At 34.9% G+C, this 25,967-nt stretch overlaps 1 protein-coding gene across 2 annotated transcripts in view; it reads left to right on the forward strand.

Moving 5' to 3' along the window:
* LOC150108864 (GTP-binding nuclear protein Ran) overlaps positions 1 to 25,967 on the forward strand; it is an 87,295-nt gene that overhangs the window by 49,715 nt on the left and 11,613 nt on the right. For both annotated transcript variants that reach the window (XM_090403859.1, XM_090403850.1), the window contains exon 5: positions 16,731 to 16,918. In XM_090403859.1, the coding sequence (XP_090259985.1) occupies positions 16,731 to 16,918 (188 nt within the window). The remainder of the gene's footprint in view (positions 1 to 16,730; positions 16,919 to 25,967) is intronic.

Raw genomic sequence — 25,967 nt, forward strand, 5'->3', positions numbered from 1 at the left:
ACAAGCATTGTATAACATGAACAAATGTCATGCTGTTCAGGATGTTGCCCATTTAAACTAACCTGTTTTCATTAGGAAACGAGTGGAGGTGGGAAATATTCAAAGTCAACTTTGAAATTCAACTTCTAAATTAAATATTGTTACCATCAATACAAGAAGTATCGACATAAAAGTAGTATGAGCTATAAAGAATTAAGAAGTATTTCACAAAATATGAACATGTGAGACAAATATAAACAGTTGTGATTACTGCTACAATCATACATCATTGGGATATAAGCATTCATTAAGAGGAAGGAGTTAGATATGGTGTTCAACATTAAAAACACCAACCTGAACTTGAATGGTAGCCAATTTTAATTAGTGATATAGGAGAATTGTGTTTATTGTCCCACAAGGTTCAAGTGCAGAAGTAGTAGAGGAATGACAGCCATTAGAGCAGGACAACCAACAAAATATGGTTCTTGTTAGAGATCTAAATAGCACAGTAGCAAATGAACACATACAAAACTGTTCTGGCAAAATTTGGAGAAAACAGCAAAGCTATTAACTGTTCGCACACAGCAGGAATTTTGTTCGGGAGATGGACATCACTAATAACACTGTGTTCCAACATAAAAATGAGAATAAGTTTGGATGAAGAGAACACAAAAGAAATGCCATAAGTTGTGGTTTGTTGATAACAGTATCTTCAGTGGTTCAGGGAACAAGAATATATAAAAATATATATTCTTTAAAAGGTATTTAATGTAGGAAGGGGGGGGGTGCTTAAGGTCAAAGCTGTATAACTGAGAGGAGACCTCCATGTAGCCTTTAAAGGAATGTGGAGAACCAACCAGGGCTTCTGACCAAATGTCCAATCCTTACCTTCTTGTGGTGCACCCTGTTAGCTATCTATCTGGATACTGAATGAACGAGGATGGGCTGCCAATTTGGGATTTAGCCAACCAAATTGTATTCTTATCGGCTTAAACCACAATACAAAATGATGGTACATGACAATTTCAAGCTGGCTGGGGTGTTGCCTGGTTAAACAAGGCCAGTGTTGTTTTTGCCACGGCAAACAGCAAAAAGTGAGCTACTGAAAAAAAAATCCTAAAACACACCCAAACTCAACATCACCAGAGTTAAAGATCAGTAGTATCAACATAAGAAGTCTGAATTGGAAAGAAATCGCACTAGCTGACGAATTTGATAAGTAACAGATCAACATAATAGGAGAGATCTTTCTGAGCAATAAATACAAAATGTTATATTCAAGCAATGACAATCAAGGAAAAGAAGTATCCATAGTATTCAACACTAAATAAGAGGTTAATCTTCTTGAATGGCAGGCAATATCAAGTAGAGTGATGTGGGCAAATGTCAGAATGGGGAACTGGACAATGAGACTTATTTGTGCCTGTGGTCCCACAGAAGGTTTCACTAAGGTAGAAGTGGAGGAATTTTTTGATGCTTTAGAAAAAGCAACTGACACAATGAAAAAGGAAAAGTTGGTCCTTGTTGGGGATCTAAATAGAGTAGGAAATGATTGTCATACAAAAATATTTTGGGAAAATTTGGTGAAAAGAGCAACGCTAATAATAATGGCAAATACCTGTTGGGTTTCTGCTCAGGACATGGACTGGTTATTACTAACACCATGTTCCAACATAAAAATGTGCACAAATTTGCATGGAGGGCATGGAGGGAAGAGGCAAGGAATAAAAGTCTCATTGACTGTTATTGTTGATATTGATGTTTTCTCTCTAGTGCAGGACACTGGAGTGTACAGAGGATTTGAAATTGGAAGTGATCACATTTACTCTTCAGCAGGATAAAATTGAATTTCATATTGAAAATAACATGTGAGAAAGTATTTTAAATCAAATAAAAGTTGAGCAGCTCTGAGATGTGAACTGTAGACTAAAATACACAAAGATTGTTGAAGAAAAAAAGACAGCCTGTGCTCTTAGAGAATACAGAGATAAATGTAAGAAAGCTAAACAACACTATGTAAACTGGCTAAACAAAAGTTATGGGAGGATTTTGGTAAGAACGTAGAAAATAAATATCAAGAAGGTGGCAAAATATTCTAGAAGCTTTTGAAAAAACTAAGAAATGGAGGAAAGAGTGTTGTAAGAGGGATTAACGATGATGATGATGATGATAAACTTGAGAAAAAGATATCCTTGATTTATGGAGTAATCACTTCGAAAAATTGCCAAATGAAGCTATCATTGACAGTGCAGTGGTGAAAAAAAATAACTGACCAGGCATGCAATCATGAATACATATCCATACTTGAAGTAGAAAAAGCCATCAAAATCCTGAAATGTGGAATGGTAGCTGCAGTTGCTCAATATGATATTCATATATATCATAGGATATTCATATGAGAATGCATAGTTCACAAAGCCTAGACAGAGGGATGAATTCTAGATGATTGGAGTAGAACTCTCATAGTACCCATATATAAAAAAGGAAATAAGACATGAGAATTAGAGGTTTTTCTCTGAGTGGTCCTGGTAAGATTTATGTAAGTATACTTGAGAAGGATTGTGGAAGGGAAGCTTGAGGAAAAACAAGCTGGATTCAGGCCAAATAGACTGTCGGGATCAGATTATCACTTTATGACAAATAGTTGAGAAATCATGGAAATGTAACAAAGATCTGTATTTAAGTTCTGTAGATCTGGAAAAGGCATATGACAAGGTGCAAAGAGAGAAACTATTCAAAACGCTACAGTTGCATGGTGTCAATGGAGCATTATATCAAGCATTACTTTTTCTGTATTTGAGTTGTCAGTCAGCAGTTAGAATTGAAAGAAGTACAGGAATGTGGTTTAATGTTAAATCTGGTGTTAGACAAAGGTGTACATTATCTATATGGATTACATTATGAAGAAAATTGGTATTAAGCCTGATATCAAAATCGGATATGCTAATGTTAGCTCTTTGCTTTATGCGGATGATGTTATATTTCTAAATAAATCCGCTATAAGTCTGCAAGATTCCCTGACTAAATTGTATAATGTTGTAATAGATTTGGTATGAAGGTCAGCAATAACAAGAGAATGAAAATAGGCAGAAGCATTGTGAATGGAGAACCTGTAGAACAAGTAAAACATTTCAGCTACTTAGGCACAATTTTTAATGAAGATGGTAAATTATATATGGAAATGGGCAATAGAATCAACAAAGCTGGTATGGTAGGAAGTCGACTGAATAAATTTATATGGAATAAGAGAGAAATTAGCTGTATACAAGACAGTGTTCAAACCAATTTTAACTTGTGGATCTGAGAGCTAGGTTAGAAATAAAACAGTTGACCAAAGACTAGAGACCACAGATACGAGAGTCACGAGAAAGATTTGGAGCGTGAATAGATGACATCAATGACAATATATTAAAAATGAGGATATTAGGAAAGAACTTGACATTATTAGCATCCAGGAATGTGGTAGCAGAACTAATCTCAGGTAGCATGAGCGAGTAAGGATTAGCCAAACAAATGTTCTCTGCCAGGTTGAACAGGAAAAAGACCCACAGGAAGACCAAAATATAGGTGGATTGGTACAGTAAAAAGTGCCTTAGAAGATACAAAGGAAGTTAGTAATGTAAGTTTTTCATGTCCTTTACACCTTTTTTGGGTACATGTCAGGAATTTGAAGTAGGAAGTAATCATAATGAAAAGAAAAATAAGCACAATGTTTAATTGATCAGTCCCGCCGCTTTCAGTCTTACTATAGACTTAAATATACGATTGTTTGAGGGGGGGGTGAATTTCAAAACCAGAACTATACTTTGAGACCTATGGCAAAATATAACAGATTGATTCAACCAAAATTGATTTCTAAATCATATAAACATGATATATATAAAATGATGTTCACAAATGCCAATTTTAACAATAAATTCTACCAAAAAAAAAGTTGCATGTAACATGCCATATAAACTCAAAAATGCACCTGTCTGTAGAATGGACATACAGTAAAATAATTTTTGGCAGTTAGCATCATTAACATGCTAAGTTTACATTATTACTAATCTCATATAAACAATTTTCCTCCACATTAGTCTGTTACTTGTTATTACTCCAATACGTCTTCTAGGACACTGATTCAATTCACCTAAATCTTGGTCTTCCACTCGTGTTTTTCATCTTGCTGTCAAACATTTGTTTAAAGTGACCATACCGTATTAGATTAGTTCTCACACATTCATGAATGCTAAAAATATCTAGTTCCTTTCTGATATCTTCATTTTCAAATGAGTCTGCCATTTATACCATCTGTTCAGTATTTTTCTCACAACTTTCCTATCTGTAGTATTTAATCTTTGTCAAGTGCTTTATTAGAAATAAAACACTTCATCAAAGATTTAATATCAGGTGTATAACTTAAAACTGCTTTGCTTATTCTATTATCTGTTTTCCATATTGAAAAATTCTGGGCACATGGACAGCATTTGCTTAGGAGTACAGCATCGTTTGCATAAAACAGTATAGTTTATCTCCAGTTCTCATACTAGGTTTAATACTGCAGTCCATATAGGTGATGAATAAGAGTGGAGATAGTGTGCACTGATTTTACATTAAAACATCTTGTATTTTATTCAGTTCTGACTGGTGACTTACAGCTTAAATATAGACTATGTATTGCTTGGTATAATGTTCCATTTACACCATACTGTTGTATTATTGCTGAAGGGTCAAAGCTATATAACTGAGAGGAGACCTCCACATAGCCTTCAAAGGAATGCGGAGAACCGACCAGCGCTTCTAACCTGATGTCCAATCCTCACCTATTCTTGGTGCACCCTGTCAGGTATCCAGCTGGATACTGAGCAAACAAAGATTGGCTGGCAGTTTGGTATTTATCCGACCAAATTGTATTCTTATTGGCTTAAACCAAAATTTCAAATGATGGTACAACATGACAGAATTTCATGCTGGCTGAGGCATCGACCGGTTAAACAAAGCCCCCATTGTTTTCGCTAGGGAACCAGGGCAAACAGCAAAAAAAAAAAATCAGCTACTGGAACAAATACTGAAACTTACATCAACTCAATATCACCAGAGTTCAAGATCAGTACTATCAACATAAGAAGCATGGCAAAGAAATGGACCTAGCTGAAGAATTAGATAAGTACCAGATCGACATAATAGTGGTGACTGAAACAAAAAAGGCAAAACTGGTGAGCTCTTTTTGAGCAATAAATACAAATGTTATATTCAGGCAATGACGATCAAGGAAAAGGAGTAGCCATAGTATTCAACACTAAATACGAGTCTAATCTTCTTGAATGGCAAGCAGTCTCAAATAAAGTGATGTGGTCAAATATGAGAATGGGGAACTGGACAATGAGACTTATTTGTGCCTAAGGTCCCACAGAAGGGGTGCTTAGGCACGATTTTTACTGAAGATGGTAAATTAAATATAGAAATAGACAACAGAATCAGCAAAGCTGGTATGGTGGGAAGTCAATTGAATAAATTCATATGGAATAAGAGAGAAATTAGTCAGAACACTAAATTAGCTGTATACAAGACAGTGTTCAAACCAGTTTTAACTTATGGATCTGAGAGCTGGGTCAGAAGTAAAACACTTGACCAAAGACTGGAGACCGCAGATATGAGAGTCCTGAGAAAGATTAGAGGCGTGAACAGATGGCATCAATGGCAATATCATATTAAAAATGAGGATATTAGGAAAGAACTTGACATTGTCAGCATCCAGGAATGCGTTAGCAGAGCTAATCTCAGGTGGCATGGTCACTTAAATAGAATGGGAGAGGAAAGATTAGCAAAACGAGTGTTCTCTGCCAGGTTGGCAGGAAAACGACCCAGAGGAAGACCAAGATATAGGTGGATTGATACGGTACAAAGTGCCTTAGACGATAGAAATAAAAGATCTGATAATGTTGGAGTCTTGACAAGTAACAGACTGATTTGGAGGAAAATTGTAGATAGGAAGTTAGTAATGATGTAATTTTTTCATGTAGTACTGTCATATCCTGTACACCCCCTTGAGGGTACATGGCAGGAATTTGATGATGATGGTCCCACAGAAGGTTCTACTAAGGTAGAAGTGGAGGAATTTTTTGAGGCTTTAGAGAAAATGAAAAAGGAAAAGTTGGTCCATGTTGGGGATCTAAATAGCAGAGTAGGAAATTATTATCAGGCATACAAAAATATTTTAGGAAAATTTGGAGAAAAGAACAAAGCTAATAATAATGGCAAATACCTGTGGGATTTCTGCTCACGACATGGACTTGTTATTACAAACACAATGTTCCAACATAAAAATGTGCACAAATTCGCATTGAGGGAAGAGCAAGGAATAAGAAAAGTCTAATTGACTATGTTATTGTTGATAGTGATGTTTTCCCATTGGTGCAGGATACCAGAGTGTACAGAGGATTTGGAATTGGAAGTGATCACCATTTACTCTTGAGCAGGATAAAAATGAATTTCATATTGAAAAGAATAACATTTAAGAAAGTTTTAAAGTGAATAAAAGTTGAGTGGCTTTCAGATGTGAACTGTAGACTACAATACACAAATATTATTCAAGAAAAAATGAAAGAGTTTGAGAGCAGGAACCAACTTTGGAGATTCAGTGGCAAGCTCTGAAGAAAACACTGATTGATTCAGCCAGAGAGCCATGTGGTGAAGTTATGTGCAAGGATAGAAAAATTAGAACTCCATGGTGGACATGGAGGACAAAAGTCGGCTTGTGCTCTTAGAGAATACGGAGACAAATATAAGAAATCTAAACACTGTAAAACTGGCTAAACAAAAGTCATGGGAAGACTTTGGCAAGAACATAGAAAATAAATATCAAGAAGGTAGCAAGATATTCTGGAGATTATTGAAGAAGCTCAGAAATGGAGTACAGGATGCTGTAAAAGGAATTAAGAGATGATAAAGGTGACATGAAAACAGGAGAAAAAGATATCCTTGAAGTATGCAGTAATTACTTTGAAAAACAGCTAAATGAAACAAGCAGTGATTACAGCACAGTAAAAAAAACACTGACTAGGCATGCAGTCAGGAATATATATCGATACTTGAAGTAGGAGTAGATGATATTTGACCAGAAATGCTTAAGTATGGAGGTATAGAAGTCATACAGTGGCTGCACTGCATTGTTCAGAAAGCCTGGGCAGAGGGACAAATTCCCGATGATTGTAGTAGAACTCTCATAGTACCTCTTTATATATATATATAAAAATAAAGGGAAATAAAACTGAATGTTAGAATTACAGAGGCATTTCATTACTGAGTGTTCCTGATATGATATATGCAAGTATACTTGAGAAATGGTTGTGAAGGATTGTGAAAGAGAAGCCTGGTGAAGAACAAGCTGGATTCATGCCAAATTAGAGTCTGTCAGGATCAGATTTTCATTTTACAACAGTTAGTTGAAAAATCATGGGAATATAAAAAAGATCTGTATTTAAGTTTTGTAGATGTGGAAATGGCATATGACAAGGTGCCAAGAGAGAAGCCATTCCAAATGCTACAGTTATATGGTGTTAATGGAGCATTATATCAAGCAATACTTAGTCTTTATTTGAGTTGTAAGTCAGCAGTTAGAATTGAAGGAAGTACAGTAAGATGGTTTAATATTAAATCTGGTGTCAGACAAGGATGTATATTATCCCCTCTTATTCATTATCTATATGGATCACATTAAGAAGTAAAGTGGTATTAAACCTGATATCAGAATTGGAGGTGTTAATCGTTGCTTTATGCGGATGTGTTATACTTCTAAATAAATCCGCTACAAGTCTGCAAGATTCCATGATTAAATTGAATAACTGTTGTAATAGATATGGTATGTATGTCAGCATTAAAAACACACAAACAATGAAAATAGGCAGAAACATTGAAAATATCAACTGCATTGTGAATGGAGAACTTATAGAACAAGTAAAACATTTCAGCTACTTAGGCACGATTTTTAGTGAAGATGGTAAGTTAAATATCGATATAGACAACTGAATCAACAAAGCTGGTATGATATGAAATCAACTGAATAAATTCTTATTGAATAAGAGAGAGAAATTAGCTGTATACAAGACAGTGTTTAAACCAATTCTAACTTATGGATCTGAGAGCTGGGTTAGAAGTAAAACACTTGAGAGTCCTGAGAAAGATTAGGGGGCATGAACAAATGACCAGGAATGCATTAGCATTCCTGGTTATCTGTTCATGCATCCAGGAATGCATTAGCAGAGTTAATCTCACATGTATGGTACTTAATGGGAGAAGAAAGATTAGCAAAAGAAGTGTTCTCTGCTAGGTTGGCAGGGATAGTAAAAATTGCCTTAAAAGACAAATATAAGACCTGATAATATTGGTGTCTTGACATTTAAGACTGATTTGGAGGAATATTGTAGATAGGAAGTTAGTAATGATGTAAATTTTTCATATAGTACTATCATATTCTGTACACCCCTTGAGGGTGTACAGAATATGATGGTATATATATATATATCGGGGTGCTTAATGGTCAATTAATGGACGATAGAAATATAAGATCTGATAATGTTGGAGTCTTCACAAGTAACAGACTGATTTGGTGGAAAATTGTAGATAGGAAGTTAGTAATGATATAAATTTTTCATATAGTACTATCATATCCTGTACACCCCTTGAGGGTACATGTCAGGAATTTGATGATGTTATATCAGGAATTTAACCATGATGATGATGAGTTGTATTATTTTGAAAAGCTTTTCTTTGGCTGCCTTGTTGTATGCCTTTTCCAGATCTATAAAACTGAAGTGGTAATCCTTCTTATATCCCATGCTCTACTATGTGTGATAATGTGGAAATCTGATTTTTACTTCTACTGTTTAGCTTGAACCCAGCTATTTCTTAAAATTTCTCTTCTATAATTTTTCTTAGCCTCTTCTGAAGTATGCTTTGAATAACTATTATTTTGAACATTGAGAATTAGATTTCTCATTCATTTGTACTTGCCATTTTATAGAGAGAGGCTATGAGAGTTCAACTCTAGTCACCTGAAATTCGACTTTCTGAATTATGCAGTAACTACTGCAAAAGTTTTATACCTCCATATTGGATCATTTCTCATCAAATATTGATAAATTCTGGCTGCCTTTTCATATTTCAGGAGTTTGATAGCTTTTCTATCTCAAATATTGATAAGTAGTCTGTTTTGCATTCCTCTTGAATATTTTCTGCTACTGTTCTATTGTTGCTTGCTTCATTTAAGTGTTTCAGTATAATTACTTCAGACATCTAGAATATCTTTATCTTCAGTTTTCATGTTGCCTTTATAATCTTTGATTCATTTTTACAGTACTCTTTTTCTTTCATTTTTAAGCTTTTACAATACCCTCCAAAATATTTTGCCAACTTGATATTTATATTCTATATTCTTAGTCTTCCTGTGACTTTTGTTTAGCCTTTTATACAGAGCTTAGCTCTATTACATTTTTCTCTATTATTATTTCTTCTGTTATATTAGGGTACTTGGGTTTGCTTCCTTTGTTTAACTGCATTTTTAACTCATAGTGGACATAAGTTTTTTTTTTTTTTTTCAGTTACATATCTCCCTAGCTAAATCAGTGTTCTATTTTAGAGTTTGCCATTAAGACTCCAAGTTTTGGTTCTTGTTTTCAAACTATTACATTTTTTTCTTGAATGTTTTCATAATATAAAGTTCAACTATAAACGATGCACAATTTTAATATTAATATTTTTTTACTTATTGTTATTTTATAACTAGTTTTATCCTAGTTAAAACTAATAATTACTTCAGTTTCAAATCCTCTGTATAATCTTGTGATCTAAACTAGCCTGAAGATATTTAAGACGTGTTAAAATTCATCATCATCAAATTCCTGCCATGTACCCTCAAGGGGTGTACAGGATATGACAGTACTACATGAAAAAATTACATTACTAACTTCCTATCTACAATTTTCCTCCAAATCAGTCTGTTACTTGTCAAGACTCCAACATTATCAGATCTTATATTTCTATCGTCTAAGGCACTTTGTACCGTATCAATCCACCTATATCTTGGTCTTCCTCTGGGTCGTTTTCCTGCCAACTTGGCAGAGAACACTTGTTTTGCTAATCTTTCCTCTCCCATTCTATTTAAGTGACCATACCATCTGAGATTAGCTCTGCTAACGCATTCCTGGATGCTGACAATGTCAAGTTCTTTCCTAATATCCTCATTTTTAATATGATATTGCCATTGATGCCATCTGTTCACGCCTCTAATCTTTCTCAGGACTCTCATATCTGCGGTCTCTAGTCTTTGGTCAAGTGTTTTACTTCTGACCCAGCTCTCAGATCCATAAGTTAAAACTGGTTTGAACACAGTCTTGTATACAGCTAATTTAGTGTTCCGACTAATTTCTTTCTTATTCCATATGAATTTATTCAATTGACTTCCCTCGATACCAGCTTTGCTGATTCTGTTGTCTATTTCTATATTTAGTTTACCATCTTCAGTAAAAATTGTGCCTAAGTAGCTGAAATGTTTTACTTGTTCCACAGGTTCTCCATTCACAACACAGTTGACGTTTTCAATGATTCTGCCTATTTTCATTGTCTTTGTCTTTTTATTGCTGACCTTCATACCATATTTATTACAACAGCTATTCAATTTAGTCAGAGAATCTTGCAGACTTGTAGCGGATTTATTTAGAAGTATAACGTCATCCGCATAAAGCAAAGAGCTGACATTAACATCTCCAATTTTGATATCAGGTTTAATACCACATTCCTTCATAATGTGATCCATATAGATAATGAATAACAGAGGGGATAATGTACATCCTTGTCTCACACCAGATTTAACATTAAACCATCTTCCTGTACTTCCTTCAATTCTAACTGCTGACTCACAACTCAAATAAAGACTAAGTATTGCTTGATATAATGCCCCATTGACACCATATAACTGCAGCGTATTGAATAGCTTCTCTCTTGGCACCTTGTCATATGCCTTTTCCAAATCGACAAAACTTAAATACAGATCTTTGTTATATTCCCATGCTTTCTCGACTATTTGTCATAAAGTGAAGATCTGATCCTGACAGCCTCTATTTGGCCTGAATCCAGCTTGTTCTTCACCAAGCTCTTCTTCCACAATTCTTCTCAACCGTTTCTCAAGTATACTTGCATAGATCTTGCCAGGAACACTCAGTAGGGAAATACCTCTGTAATTCTCACATTCAGTTTTATTTCCCTTTTTATATATGGGTACTATGAGAGCTCTACTCCAATCATCGGGAATTCGTCCCTCTGTCCAGGCTTTCTGAACTATGCAGTGCAGCCACTGTAAGACTCTTATACCACCATACTTCAGCATTTCTGGTCAAATATCATCTACTCCTGCTGCCTTTCCACATTTCAAGCCTTTGATGGCTTTTTCTACTTCAAGTATGGATATGTATTCCTGACTGCATGCCTGGTCAGTGTTTTTTATCACTGTGCTGTCATCACTGCTTGTTTCATTTAGCAGTTTTTCAAAGTAATTACTCCATACTTCAAGGATATCTTTTTCTCCTGTTTTCATCTCACCTTTATCATCTCTAATTCCTTTTACAGCACTCTTTCCTCCATTCCTAAGCTTCTTCAACAACCTCCAGAATATTTTGCCACCTTCTTGATATTTATTTTCTATATTCTTGCCAAAGTCCTCCTATGACTTTTGTTTAGCTAGTTTTACACACTGTTTAGCTTTCTTACATTTGTCTCTGTATTCTGTAAGAGTAAAAGCTGACTTATTTGCCAGGAACTTTTGATATGCTTTCTTCTTTTCCTTGACTGCCTCTTTAACTTCCTGTGTCCACCAGGGAGTTCTAATTTTTTTATCCTTGCACACAACCTCACCACATGCCTCTCTGGCAGAATCAATCAATGTTTCCTTCAGAGTTTGCCACTGAATCTCCAAGGTTTGATTCCTGTCCTCAAACTCTTTCATTTTCTTTTCAATAATCTTTCTGTATTTTAGTCTACAGTTCACATCTGAGAGCTGCTCAACTTTTATTCGCTTTAAAACTTTCTTACATGTTATTCTTTTCAATATGAAATTCAATTTTATCCTGCTCAAGACTAAATAGTGATCACTTCCAATTTCAAATCCTCTGTACACTCTGGTGTCCTGCACCAGGGAGAAAACATCACTATCAACAATAACATAGTCAATGAGACTTTTCTTATTCCTAGCCTCTTCTCTCCATGTGAATTTGTGCACATTTTTATGTTGGAACATGGTGTTAGTAATAACCAGTCCATGTCCTGAGCAGAAATCCAACAGATATTTGCCATTATTATTAGCTTTGCTCTTTCCTCCAAATTTTCCCAAAATATTTTTGTATATCTCACAATCATTTCCTACTCTACTATTTAGATCCCCAACAAGGACCAACTTTTCCTTTTTCATTGTGTCAGTTGCTTTTTCTAAAGCCTCAAAAAATTCCTCCACTTCTACCTTAGTAGAACCTTCTGTTGGATCATAGGCACAAATAAGTCTCATTGTCCAGTTCCCCATTCTCATATTTGCCCACATTACTCTACTTGAGACTGACTGCCATTCAAGAAGATTAGCCTCGTATTTTGTGTTGAATACTATGGCTACTCCTTCTTTTCCTTGATTGTCATTGCCTGAATATAACATTTTGTGTTTATTGCTCAGAAAGATCTCACCAGTTTTGGTCTTTTTTGTTTCAGTCACCCCTATTATGTCGATCTGGTACTTATCTAATTCCTCAGCTAGCTCCATTTCTTTGCCATTCAGGCTTCTTACGTTGATAGTACCGATCTTTAACTCTGGTGATGTTGAGTTGGGGTTTGTTTTCAGATTTGTTCCAGTAGCTGACTTTTCGCTGTTCGCCCTGGTTCCCTGGCGAAAACAACGGGGGCCTTGTTTAACCGGGCGACGCCCCAGCCGGCATGAAATTTTGTCATGTTGTACCATCATTTTTTATTTTGGTTTAACCAATAAGAATACAATTTGGTCGGCTAAATCCCAAATTGCCAGCCCATCCTCGTTCGTTCAGTATCAAAGTAGATACCCAACAGGGTGCACCACGAGAAGGTGAGGATTGGACATATATCCCACAAATTAAAAAATGAATTGAATTTCAACTTAAGCAAATAGTACAGTATTATGTTGTAAAGTAGTGGCTCATTTAAAGATTTTTTTTTTATTGTATAGTGCAAGCAAGACATTTTGATGTGCTGTGTTATTTTTGGCCACTGGAAGTCATTCTTAAATATATATATTTTAATTAGTTACTAGTGTGTAATTATAATTTTGTATTATTATCTTCCATATTTTGAAATGTTTGTCTAGCCAAAGACTTCACTCGAAGTTGGTCACCATTGTAATTTACATTGTGGGAATAATTAAACTTGCCTCATTGCATAAAATATCAAGAAATGAGGAAATGTTATAAATTTTGTTTGTTTACCAAATTATAATTAACTTTCCTGCACTGAGAAATTGAGCTTTATCATTGTTGCCAGGCACAGTGCTGAAACCCATAATGTTGGTGGATTCGAGCAGAAGTTGCTCTTCTCTATTTTCAAGTATATGCAGAAGTGAAAAAATGTTAACGATGTAGCTAAGTATTGAGCTGTTTGGAAGGAAAAATATGGTGAAAAGGTGCATAGCAGAGGAGAATTGTGGAGTATGTCTTTGATACATGAATACTGAGCAGAAATTTTAGAAATGGAAAACATAGAGGAAATCCCTTTTAAAGGAGAAGTAAAGTTCATTGTAGTCATTAATCTATATAGGATTTATTCAATTAAAACTGAAACTAACTTTATTTCTCTCCTTTTCATATAGAAGTGGGCCTAGTACCTGAAGTTAGAGTAGGTACCCTCCCTTTGAGAATCCTTTCTTTCGGATTCTCAAACTGATGGGTGACTTAAAGCTGTTGACATGGTTTATGTATTTTGAGTTCATATAAAAATTGAATCCATTCTAAGTGATAAAACTGTTTTGATTAGGTTTTAATAGTTTCTTAAGTGGAGCTTGCTGTTGCTTTCGTATAGAAAGAGTTAAGTTATTGAAGTGTTTTGGATGAAAAGATTCATTTCCTTCACTGTTGTGTAATTTTACGATGGAAGAAGAATATGACAGTGTTGCTGTTATCCTGAAAGCAGGTTTTATTTTTCTTCTAGAAAGAATGAAAGTTGTGTAGGAAGCAAGAGACTAAAATTCTAGAAGTTTCGTTTAAAATGAATAACTATTAAATTGTGTAATTGAAGGTTACAGTTAAGGTTTCTCAGTCTTGGCTATTTTTCTGTTTCCTGGACTCTAGACATTTTGTTTCCATGTTGTGATTTCCATTTCCAGGACTATAAAATTTTGCTCATGAATATTATTTTCAAGTATACTTGTCGATAACTGCTAAATAAATGGCATAATTTAGGCAGAGTAGATTTTCAAAGCTTTCTCATCTAAATTCTGGCATCACTCTCGCCCTGTCATATCTCCAATATTTTGCTGGCCTGGTTGGCCGAGTGGTCAGCGTATCCACTCTCCAGCCAAAAGGCTGCGGGTTTGAATCCCGCCGTGGGCATGGGTGTTTGTAGTTGTCTGTGAAAATACTAGTGGTGGTGGAAGATGGCATTGGTGTAGTTGGTAGAGACAGAGAGCTGTAGAGTAGGTACCCTCCCTCGATGAGTCCTTGGAGGTGTCACGTAATAATAATATGTTCTTTCAAACTTGTTCCCAATTTTTGTATTCATGAGTCAACAATATTTTGAATATCAATTGAACTTTTTTCTGAGTATATGAACTAATCCGAAGCTAGTTTTGTGTCATCTGAATTGAACAACAATACTCAGATATCTCTTATTTCTGATACTGGTCCATTCATCTGAATTGAGACTAAAACTGATTCAATTCTGTTAATTCTTTAAATTTTGATACTTGTTCTTTTTTTTTATCTTCATAGAAGCTCAAAGCTAAGTTTAAGATATCTGATTATTTCATTAATACTGCTTTAATTCTGATTTGTGTATAGAAAAAACTTTTTGCAGTTGTTTTATATAAACTATCTTCAGAAGCCAATTCTTTTTTGCATTACTTGAAGGTTTCATATTTCCTTCAGCTCTTCTTTTAAAATGTGATTCTTACATATGTTTTAAATGCATCATCAGACCCCCCAGTGTTAGATTCTTTATGTGAAATTTGCTTTGGGCAATAGCACTTAGTCGCCTCTTCATTTTTACATTTCTTGAACCATTTCTAAAATTTGGGTTGATTTATTTTCATTTTGAAACTAAAGTGAAAATATTAATCACTTTAATTAAAAAAATTAATAGTAATTTTTATCTTAAGTTATCAAATGTGATCCTATTTAAAGTAAAAATGAAAAACAACTTCAACAGTAGAAAAGTTTGTTGGCTAGTGGTAATGACCTTTTTGTTTTCATTTAATTAACAAGCCACCTGATAAGGGGGTAATTCTGTTAACGAACAGACTTGAAGCAACTAAGTGTAATAAAAATATCTGATATGTGGCTGTTTCATTGCACTTGATTCAGTCACTTAATTTTTTTTAAGACTTTTTAGCACAGATTACAATTTATCGTATGTATGTGAGAAAGAAAAATATATCAGCTTTTTAATGACTTCAACAAGATCTGATCATTGTATCAATATAACACTGTTGTATGCCCACAAATATTGGGAAATGCTAGTACTTCTCATCCTGCCATTCCTATTTCATGAAGAGATTGGTCATGTTAACATAATACATTAATGACCACAAATGTTTGTCATCAATCTCTGCCTTAAATTAAAATTGCATCCTTTAAAGACATCTCTCTTCCTTCATGCAATATGTTGTCACATTTTGCCTAAAATCTTGTTTTCTCATTCCAAAGAAATATGTCAAACTTAAGATATTTAAATTCTCATATTTGTGTCTATAAAGCATCAAACAAAAAACATATTTTTTTTAAAAAAAAAAAGTATGCCAGATATTTTTTAGTTTCTTAGTCTTGTTATTTTATATTTAAAATTTTTAAAAATGTAATGTTTTATTACTCATATTCTTGCTATTTTAATGTTGCTTCATGCAACTTTCTGCATTATTTTCAGTCTTATGCAGTTTTGGTCCCATTAAGTTATATATCATTTTCTTGAAGTAGCTCAATTTTGAAGTTATGCATAGTATGGTAATTGTCTCTCGTTTTCAGGAATAGTCATTTTTCAAAGCAAATTTTAATCAGTAATTTTAACTTCTTTGATATATCAGCCTTTGTGGGTTGGTTATATTGGAGTATCTTATCCACTAAGTTTAGCTGTTACTTGTATGTGTCAAAAATTTGGGAGCTACACGGAATTTTGAAAAATTCAAATTTTACATTCACCATTTTAATTTGGAATGCAGAGAAAATTGTGTCAAACAAAATGAATAGATCCAGTTATCCATGTCGTTTTTTTTACTTATATCTACAAAGGCCAATTCAGATGATCATTGTCTGAAGTGACCATCTAATGGGCAAATCATGTCTGATCACAGGAAATTCTGAGTTTAATTGTTAAATGTTTTTGAAAAATTAAAATTTTTTTTTATTTATTAAGACATTGAACAATCTTGCTGAATGACCTATTCTTATAAGAAGTATTCAGTGCTGGTACCATATATTTTTGTCAAATATTTTAAGAGTATTCTACTTGTTTCTTTTCCAGTTTTCATACTTGAAATTTGTTTTATTCTTCATATCTAGGTCAGTGTGCAATCATCATGTTTGATGTTACATCACGTGTAACATACAAAAATGTCCCAAACTGGCATAGAGACCTAGTGAGAGTGTGTGAAAATATCCCTATAGTTCTCTGTGGTAACAAAGTCGATATTAAAGACAGAAAAGTCAAAGCAAAATCTATTGTTTTTCACAGGAAAAAGAATCTGCAGGTAAGTAATATCATGTGGGTCAAGTATTAAGAGTTCAGCTAACCATTGTAACTGTTGAGGTTATAATCACATTATAATTTGAAAGGGTCTAGACAACGATCTGGACAAGCAGACTAACCTTTTGGTTAGCTATACATTATATATAACTGCTAATCTTAGCAGTTGTATATAATAAGCACTTTCACTATACATTAATAAAATTTCAATACTTGTGTCATAAAGTTTTCCTAAAATCACTTCTTAAATATAATTTATTGGCTAAGCAAATCAGGGGTATCAGGGGGGGGCCCTAGTCCTCCCACCACCAGTCATATTTTCAAAAATATCTTCTGGATCAATCTTATAAAAACCCTTCAGTAATTTGAATGTCGCAATCATATCACCTCTCCTTTGCCTATCGTCCAATTTCTGCAACCCACAAATCTTCAACCTATTCTCATAAGGTTCATTCCACAGACCTGCTATCATCTTGGTCACTCGTCTCTGGACCCTCTCCACTTTCTCCCCATCACGAAGAAACCCTGGTGCCCATAACTGGGCACAGAAGTCCAGATGGGGTCCTATCAAGGCTCGATACAGAGGAACAACAACTTGTTTGTCTCTGCATGTTAAAGTGATTTGGTGAGCTGTTTTAGTCACTTTTGCAATGTGCCCCCTAAACTTCAACTCCCAAATCCCTGGCCTCATCAATCTCCTGCAGTACGGTTCCACCAATGCGATATACTGCTGCTATTCTTTTCACCCCAAAGTGCATAACCTTACACTTTGCCACATTAAATTGACATCCATTTTTCCTAGCCCAGTCATCCAAATCATCCTGTAAAATTTTGACATCCTGTGCACTCACAATTGCTCTACCCAACTTTGCATCATCAGCAAACAAGTGAACACCTCCTCTCAAATCCTTTCCAATATCATTGATGAACAAATTGAAAAGCAGTGGTCCAAGAACAGAGCCCTGCAGCACTCCACTAGTCACAAGACGTCTTTTAGACTCCACTCCTGAATAAACCACTCTCTGGTATCTCTCCTTCAACTACCCTCCTATCCATCTCACCAACCCTATATCTATCCCCATCTGCTCCAGTTTACTGATTACGGTTCCATGTGGTATCCTATCAAAGGCCTTGGAACGGTCCAGTAGTATCACTGTAAACCCATTACCCCTATCCAGATCAGCCGTCACTGTGTTATAAAACGTGAGCAAGTTACTGAGGCATGATCTACCCTTCACAAAACCATATTGTCCCCCATACAATATCCCATTTTCATCTATCCAATCCTATATTCTTTTCTTGACTAATTTCTCTAAGACTTTGACAATGATTCCTGATATGCTAATCGGTCGGTAATTTACAACAGCAGTCTTGGAACCACCTTTATGCAGCGGAACTATTTTCCCCTCTTTCCACCCGCTCGGGGCTAACCCCGAGTCGAGACTCAGATTAACAAAATGGTCAAGGGTACTGACAATTCTTTAGCTGCTTCTCGTACAACACGAGCTGGTATACCATCCAATCCCACAGATGTATTGACATTGAGGTTATGCAATAGACTACTCACCTCCACTTCATTCACCACAATTCCCGTATAATCTACTGGTTTATTCGTTTCTGCAATGTCACCACGTGGATGATATATTCTTGCAAAGTGCTCACTGAGTAACTCAACTATCTCAACTGATTCAGTTACCTCCCTACCATCGGCATTCTTTAAAATCATTCTGCCATGTACATTTTTCCTTTCACTTGCTACATATCTAAAAAACTGTTTAGGATTCTCTTTAGCCTGCATGGCCAATGTTCTTTCGTAATCCTTTTTTGCTTTTCTTACCACACTCGTCACCCTTCTGGCCTGTGCTTTATACCGTTCATGTGCCTGCCAGCCACCTTTCTCCTTAAATTCCCTCCATAGTTGTTCCTTTTTTTGCAGCTCAAGCTTAATGGTGTTATTCATCCATTTAACCCCTACTTGATTTATTATTCGGACTCTAGGTATACAGTCAGCCATTGCTTCATGCAAGCACTTCTTAACTACCTCTCATGCACTATCAACTTCTAGTCCTTGCAGTTGTACATGCCATGGCACTGAACCAATCAAACTCCTAAGCTTGTCATACTTTCCAGTTTCGTTTGGGGCCATTATTAAGTAAAGTAAGTGTTACTTTACTTAATAAACTTTTAAAAAGTCTGCGTGGTTAGCCTAGTGGCTGCGCACTTCGCAACCATATGCCTGGGGAAGGAGTGTCTTAGGTTCGATTCACGTCGATGATGTGAGGAGCTGAAGGATCTTCCTCAGCCATAGCCAGAACATTTGTCTATTTCTAAAAGAGCTATACAGCTTCCTTTTTCGTGATGTAAAATTAGGCAAAGTGGATATTAGATCCAACCTTATTTCAAAGCCAAATGTTTAGAAACTAAAAAGGTTTTGTGGGTTGACTTGAGCGCTTATGAGAATGTAATCCTCGGCATCCCTGAGTTGCCTTAGCTGGCACTACTTGACTTAAATAGCTAAGGCATCTCAGCAATGATGATTGTATTCTCAATAAGTTTTCAGGTCAACTTAAACTTTCATAGTTTCAAGAAACTTTTGGCTTTGAAATGTTCGATCTAACATCCACTTTGCCAATGTAATTATAAATTGTTTATTTCTGGAATTTTCCTTTTTAATATTTTCATATCGGGGTTGACTCTGGATATCGAAACAGCAGATAAGGCGGGACTGCAGTACCACCATATTTGAGCATTTCTGGCCACATTTCATCTAATCCAGCTGTCTTTCCACATTTCAAGTTTTGATGACTTTGTATTTCAAGTATGGATATATATTCCTGTTCGGAGTTTTCTACCAACATGCTGATACCTTTATCTTCAGTTTTCTTATCGCCTTCATCTACAGCTACCTTATAGTACTTCTTTTTTAATAGCTGCCAGAATATTTGCCACCTTCCTGATATTTATTTTCCAATTTCTTACCAATGTCATCCTATGGCTTTTGTTTAGCTAGGTTTACACAGTGCTTTGCTTTTTAAAATTTTTCTGTATTCTCTAAGAGCAGAAGCTTGCTTACTTGTCAGAAACTTTTCATATACTTCCTTTTTTTTCTTGATATCCTCTTTAACTTCCTGAGTCCACCATGGAGTATTGATTTTTCTATCCTTGCAGACAACCTTGTAATATCTCTCACAATTCGTTAAATTAACCAACTCATTGAGTTTGATTTTACAAATATTTCCAGACATATATAAAATAGAATATTTGTGGCAATTAAATAAATGTAATCTATTTAATTACATTTATCTTGCATAAAATCATTTCCTTGAGTTGTATGTAAAACTGAAAAGAGGGGATTAACAGAGATTAGAACGATGTCTAGGCAAGGCTAAGTGTCTTGCGAACATAAAAATATGCACCCACGATAAAGACATGCAAGTGGAGAGAGCTGAAGTGATGTCATCATGTTGGTGGGTAATCCTGGAAACTATAATGTAGTAAAGGATTAGAAGAGATATAAAAGCGGATTGAGGCAAACCAGCAAGGTTGTCGATTTTAGGCTCTAAGTTTCTTCCTTTCTCAGAGGACAGAGTTCCAGGTGTGTGTGTGGAGGTGAGGCCGTTATTGATGGAGCTCGTGTTTTGAATGTATGGACATGCTAGGAGAGTGGTACTACCCATGGTCATAACAGACTTCGGCAGTTCCTTTCCAGTTACCAATGGGAAATCGCAGCAACAGTACTGACTGAAGAATCGCTCAGACCTTGTCCAGCAATTCCCAGAGCTAGATCCGCCACAACATCAAAGCAATGATTGTAATCAGTGAAGAAGACGTATATGAAGTTTTGTTCAATTTCTAAACTGTGTATGTGAAAGGTACTGTAAGTAAGCACATTTTCTTAATGTTTTGGAAAGGTACAATTGGAATAAGTTTGTGTAATGAGGGTTCTTACAAGTATTTGTTAGTGGAATGTCAAATAATGAGTCATGGTATAAAAGGGTAAATTGATTGTAAAATTTTACATATAATGGAAGGAATTAAGTTAAGATGTAACTCAGCGAATAGCTACATGCTTATTATAGATAGGTTAGCATTGTGATGGGATAAGTAATTGTTATGTGTAAAGATACTCAATTGTATGTTGTACCTACTGAGCACTTGAATAGGCTGAGAGATACTTCTCCTCTTAGATGTGTATATTGTACTTTCTTACTAGCTTAAAATAAAATGTGTTTAACTACCTTGCCAGATCACTTGGCATTGCACTAGCTCAAAAAAAACGAGCAAACCTGCGTGCACTATAGATTGAGAATTGCCACAACTTGCTATAGGATAGATATTGTGTATTAACTTTGATCTTGCCTGTATTCCTTACCTTAATTCTCAAACTACATTAGCTCAATTAGAATGGTGCAGTCGTTAATCAAAAATAAACTTTTCTAATTGATTAGTGCAAGAATTGGTAAAGTGTATGTCGTTGATAGGCTGATAACTTAGTCTGTTTCAGTGGAATATTGTTCCACTGCTTAACATACAATGAGATGTGTGTGTTAAGCTGATTAAGAGTAAAGTAGCATAGTTAGCAAAAACGTAAGGTGTTGAGAGGGCAACATGCATAAGGCGCAGTTGAACTTAAGATACAAGAATAAATAAATAGAATATTAAATGGTGCAGACGATGACCATAAAAATTAACAACCTCACCACATGCCTTCCTGGCTGAAACAATGTTTTTTGGGGTTTACCATTGAATTTCCAAGGTTTGGTTCTTGTTTTCAAACTAATTTTTGTCTTCAATGATGTTTGCGTATTTGAGTTTACATTTCACTTCTGAAAGCTACTCAACTTTGATTCATTTTAAAACTTTCTTAAACACTTTTCAATATGAAATTTAATTTTATCCTGCTCAAAACTAGATGTGATCACTTCCTATTTCAAATCCTGTATACTGTCCTGAACCAGTGGGAAAACATCACGGTCAACTTTAACATAATCCTGTATCTTCTTTGCATGTGAATTTGTGCACAGTTTTATGTTAGAACAAGGTGTTGAGAATAACTAATCCATATCCTGAACAGAAATCCAACAGGCATTTACCATTATTATTAGCTTTGTGCTTTTCTCCAATTTTTCCCCAAACATTTCTGTATGTCTGGTAATCATTTCTTACTCTTGTTTAGATCTCCAACAAGGGCTAACTTTTTCTTTTCATTGTGCCAGCTTCCCTCTCGAATGCCTTGTCATTCTTCCTTAAAATTCTTCAATTTCTTCCTTGGTAGAACATTTTATGGGACCATAAGCATAGATAAGTCTATGTCCAGTTTCCCCATGCTGATATTTGCCCATATCACTATTTGATATTGCTTGCCATCCAAGTTTATCCTCATATTTAGCATTGAATATTATAACTACCTCCTCTTTTCCCTGATTGTTATTGCCTGAATATAACATTTTATTTGTTGCTTAGAAAGATCTCACCTGTTTTTGTCTTCTTTGTTTAAGTTACGCCTATTATGTCAATCTGGTACTTATCCCTTTCTTTTCCATTGATTCTTCTTACGTTGATAGTACCAATCTTGAACTCTGCTGTTGAGTTAAGACATGTTCTGTGATTTGTTCCAGTAGCTGACTTTCGCTGTTTTCACCCTGGTTCCCTGATAAACAATGGGGACATTGTTTAACCAAGCATGGAAATTTTGTCATGTTGAACCATCATTGTACGTTGTGGTTTAAGTTAATAAGAATGCAATTTTTGGTCAGCTAAATTCCAAATTGCCAGTCCATCCTCATTTGATCAGCATCCCGGTAGATACCTAACCGGGTGATGCCCCAGTAGGCATTATATTCTGTCATGGTATACCATCATTTCACATTGTTTTAAGCCAAATTGTTTTTACAATTTGGTCAGCTGAATCCCAAATTCTATCCCATTCTTGTTTGTTCGGTATCCAAGTTGGTACCTAAACATGGGGTACCATGAAAAGGTGAGAATTGGACAATAGATCAGAAACACTGGTCGGTTCTCTGCATTCTTTGAAGGCTACATGGGGGGTGGGGGGTCTCCTCCCAGTTATACAGCTTTGATCCTTAAACACTACCCCAGGCATATTTGTTTAATGTCTATTATCCAGACAATACAGTCAATTGAACTCGTGCAAACTGTGATGGATTTTTGCATCTATGCACAGTTTACTTTTAAGTAAATGAATTTTATGCATGCAATTTTACAAGCTATAGAATTTTGATATTTTCCGTTGTTTGTTAGCCTCAGTGATCTGTTACAGCCAAGTAACTTGTTTGAAACCTAATTAATGCTTTTTGTAAAGCAATTAGTATCCATGTTTCCTTGCTCCTAATACTATCAGGATTTCTTGCAACCACATACTACTCTAAGTTTGTTAACATCCCTATATTTTGTATTATTATACTTAACAAGAAAGTATATTCTTGTTTTAATCCTATATCTAAGCATAAGGATTAGTAACTTCATGGTCAGTCTACTTGTATATTGAGTTGACTTCACATTGTTTGTCCATATGATTAAAACAAGAACTACTATGTTGGAATTTTTTGAAACAGTTAGATACACTAAACTAGATTAAAACAGACAAAATTTTAAAAGATGAATTTATCATGTGAGTAATGTTACCCAAATCACTACCAACAAAAATAAGTATAAAAAATTTACTTAACACGTTGACTGCCGTATGAATCAAATAAGATTCACACTACATTTTTTCGATGCGTTGCATGAATCATATTTGATTCGCATAAAGATTTTTCTTTCAGGCCGCGTAGTTCACCCGTGATTCATATCTAAATGAAATGCTTATGGGTAATGGAAATGTGGGGCCTGGTAAACAGGTTTATATAGTTAGTGCAGTAGAATTTCAACTACATGTACAACAGGTGGCCTATTATAGGGGTTTTATTTTTACCTGATTTAGACCAATTTCTAATGTTGAATAAAACAATAACAATGGTGCTAAATATTTATTTATAATATATGTCATTAGAAATGTGTCAAATCATAAATTTTCTTCTAAAAAATGAACAAAAAAAGACAAACAATAGACAAATAGATATGAAAAAAATAATTAGGTGAAATTATTACTAAACAATTACAAGCTACAGTTATGCACAATAGTAAAACAGTGACCACAGTAAAATTTTTCGCACCAAACACATTTCCATCGTGTTTGTGTCGCCTTTAGATGTTGCATATTTTCTATTATGTTCTTCGGTTAACTTTTTGTAGCAAGATGTACATCTTCTCCTATTGCTGGTACCAACCTCTTCTAAAATATGTTTTTCCTTATCTGAAGTCGAAGTGACATTATTTTCCTTTTGGTGTAATTCCTAATGACTCTTTTGCGATTACTTTTTTCTCTAAATTCTGTGATGCTAATGTTTTTATCAGTAACTCGCTTGTATACTATAAAAGCGTTCACCACAGTAGAACCTAAAAGAATTTCAACTGCGAGTTTTCTGTACCATTTCACACTTCTTCGAAGACAAGAAGCATAGGGTTTTTTTTTTTTTTTTTTTTTTTTTTAAATAACGAAACCTAAGTATCTTAGGACATCATCAGTACAGTATTTAAACAAAAATTAGGAATAACATACAGTTAGGGCGCATGATTACAATAGAATCTCATGAAAACGTGCATAACGTGCTAAAGTAGTACAAAAAAAAAAAAAAACGTTAATTATTTAACACAGTTTTGTATGATAATTTCCCATACTTTAGGAATAGTAAGAACGTCGTTGCGGTTTAGGTTTGGTCTGTGTAGTAGGGCTTCAGAACTTTCTTTGTATAAACGTTCATGTTTAAATAAAGATCTATGTAAAAGTTTAGCCTTTTCCCAATGGATCCTATGGTTTGGATTTTCAATTCCAAATGAAGAAGCATAGGCTTTTACCTGATCGGATAGATCAATAAAACTTTTGTTTTAGTCCATAATAGCTTCCGGCTTTTGCACTTCATTACCATTTCTTGCTGTAAGGGATTTCATTTTGTTTGTGTGTTTTGTTGATAACGTAAGCACTTCACGTTTATCGCACCATTTTATTACCACCACCCCTGTGTCACTTTCTTTACCAGTTATTTCACCCTTTTTCAATTTCTTTTGGGTAACATCCTGTGGAATTCCCTTTCGATTTTTTCTCAAAGTGCCTACAAGGTGTGTTTGTCTATTCAAAGGTTTGTGCTCTAATTCAATACTGGTATAATAATTATCTACAAATATTGTGTGTCCATTGTCAAGTAGATTCTCACAAAGTCCCATAACAATTGAAGTTGGAACACTATTAGTAGTATTGGTCTTTTCTGTACCACAGTATATCTTGAAATCATATGTATATCCATCTTCAATACACAATTTATTGAATAGTTTTATGCCAAATTTAAGGTACAAAGTGCCTTAGACGATAGAAATATAAGATCTGATAATGTTGGAGTCTTGACAAGTAACAGACTGATTTGGAGGAAAATTGTAGATAGGAAGTTAGTAATGATGTAATGTTTTTCATGTAGCACTATCATATCCTGTACACCCCTTGAGGGTACATGGCAGGAATTTGATGATGATTGTGCCAAATTTGTGTCTTTTATTCTTGATGTACTGACGAAAGGCAAGACGACCTCGGAAAGGAATTAAAGTTTCATCAACGCAAATATTACTCGAAGGCATCATTATTTTCTGGAAATTTTTTCTTATATGATTTATGAGAGGTGTAATTTTATAAAGTCTTTCAGAAGTATTTCCACCCTCATTGTCTGTGAAGTGCCAGTTACTGAGAAGAAGATCGAACCGATTCCTTGACATAACTTGTTTGATTTCTGTAGAATAGAGGATATTGTTTGACCAATAACACTCTAATTTTGGCATCTGCACTAAACTGAACCAAATTTGCAGACCCAAAAATTTTCATTTCATTGGGATTTGTGTTTTTCCACTTTCTTATCCTTGCTTTTGTTAAAATTGTCTTACTGAGTTTTTGAAGAGTGTATCTGTTAGTTTCTTGCACCATTAGGTCCAGCAGTCCTTCATCAACA

Source organism: Typopeltis vanoorti, chromosome 2 (assembly GCF_054136105.1).
Source record: "Typopeltis vanoorti isolate ZY-2024b chromosome 2, IOZ_Tvanoo_1.0, whole genome shotgun sequence".
Classification (NCBI taxonomy): Eukaryota; Metazoa; Arthropoda; class Arachnida; order Uropygi; family Thelyphonidae; genus Typopeltis; species Typopeltis vanoorti.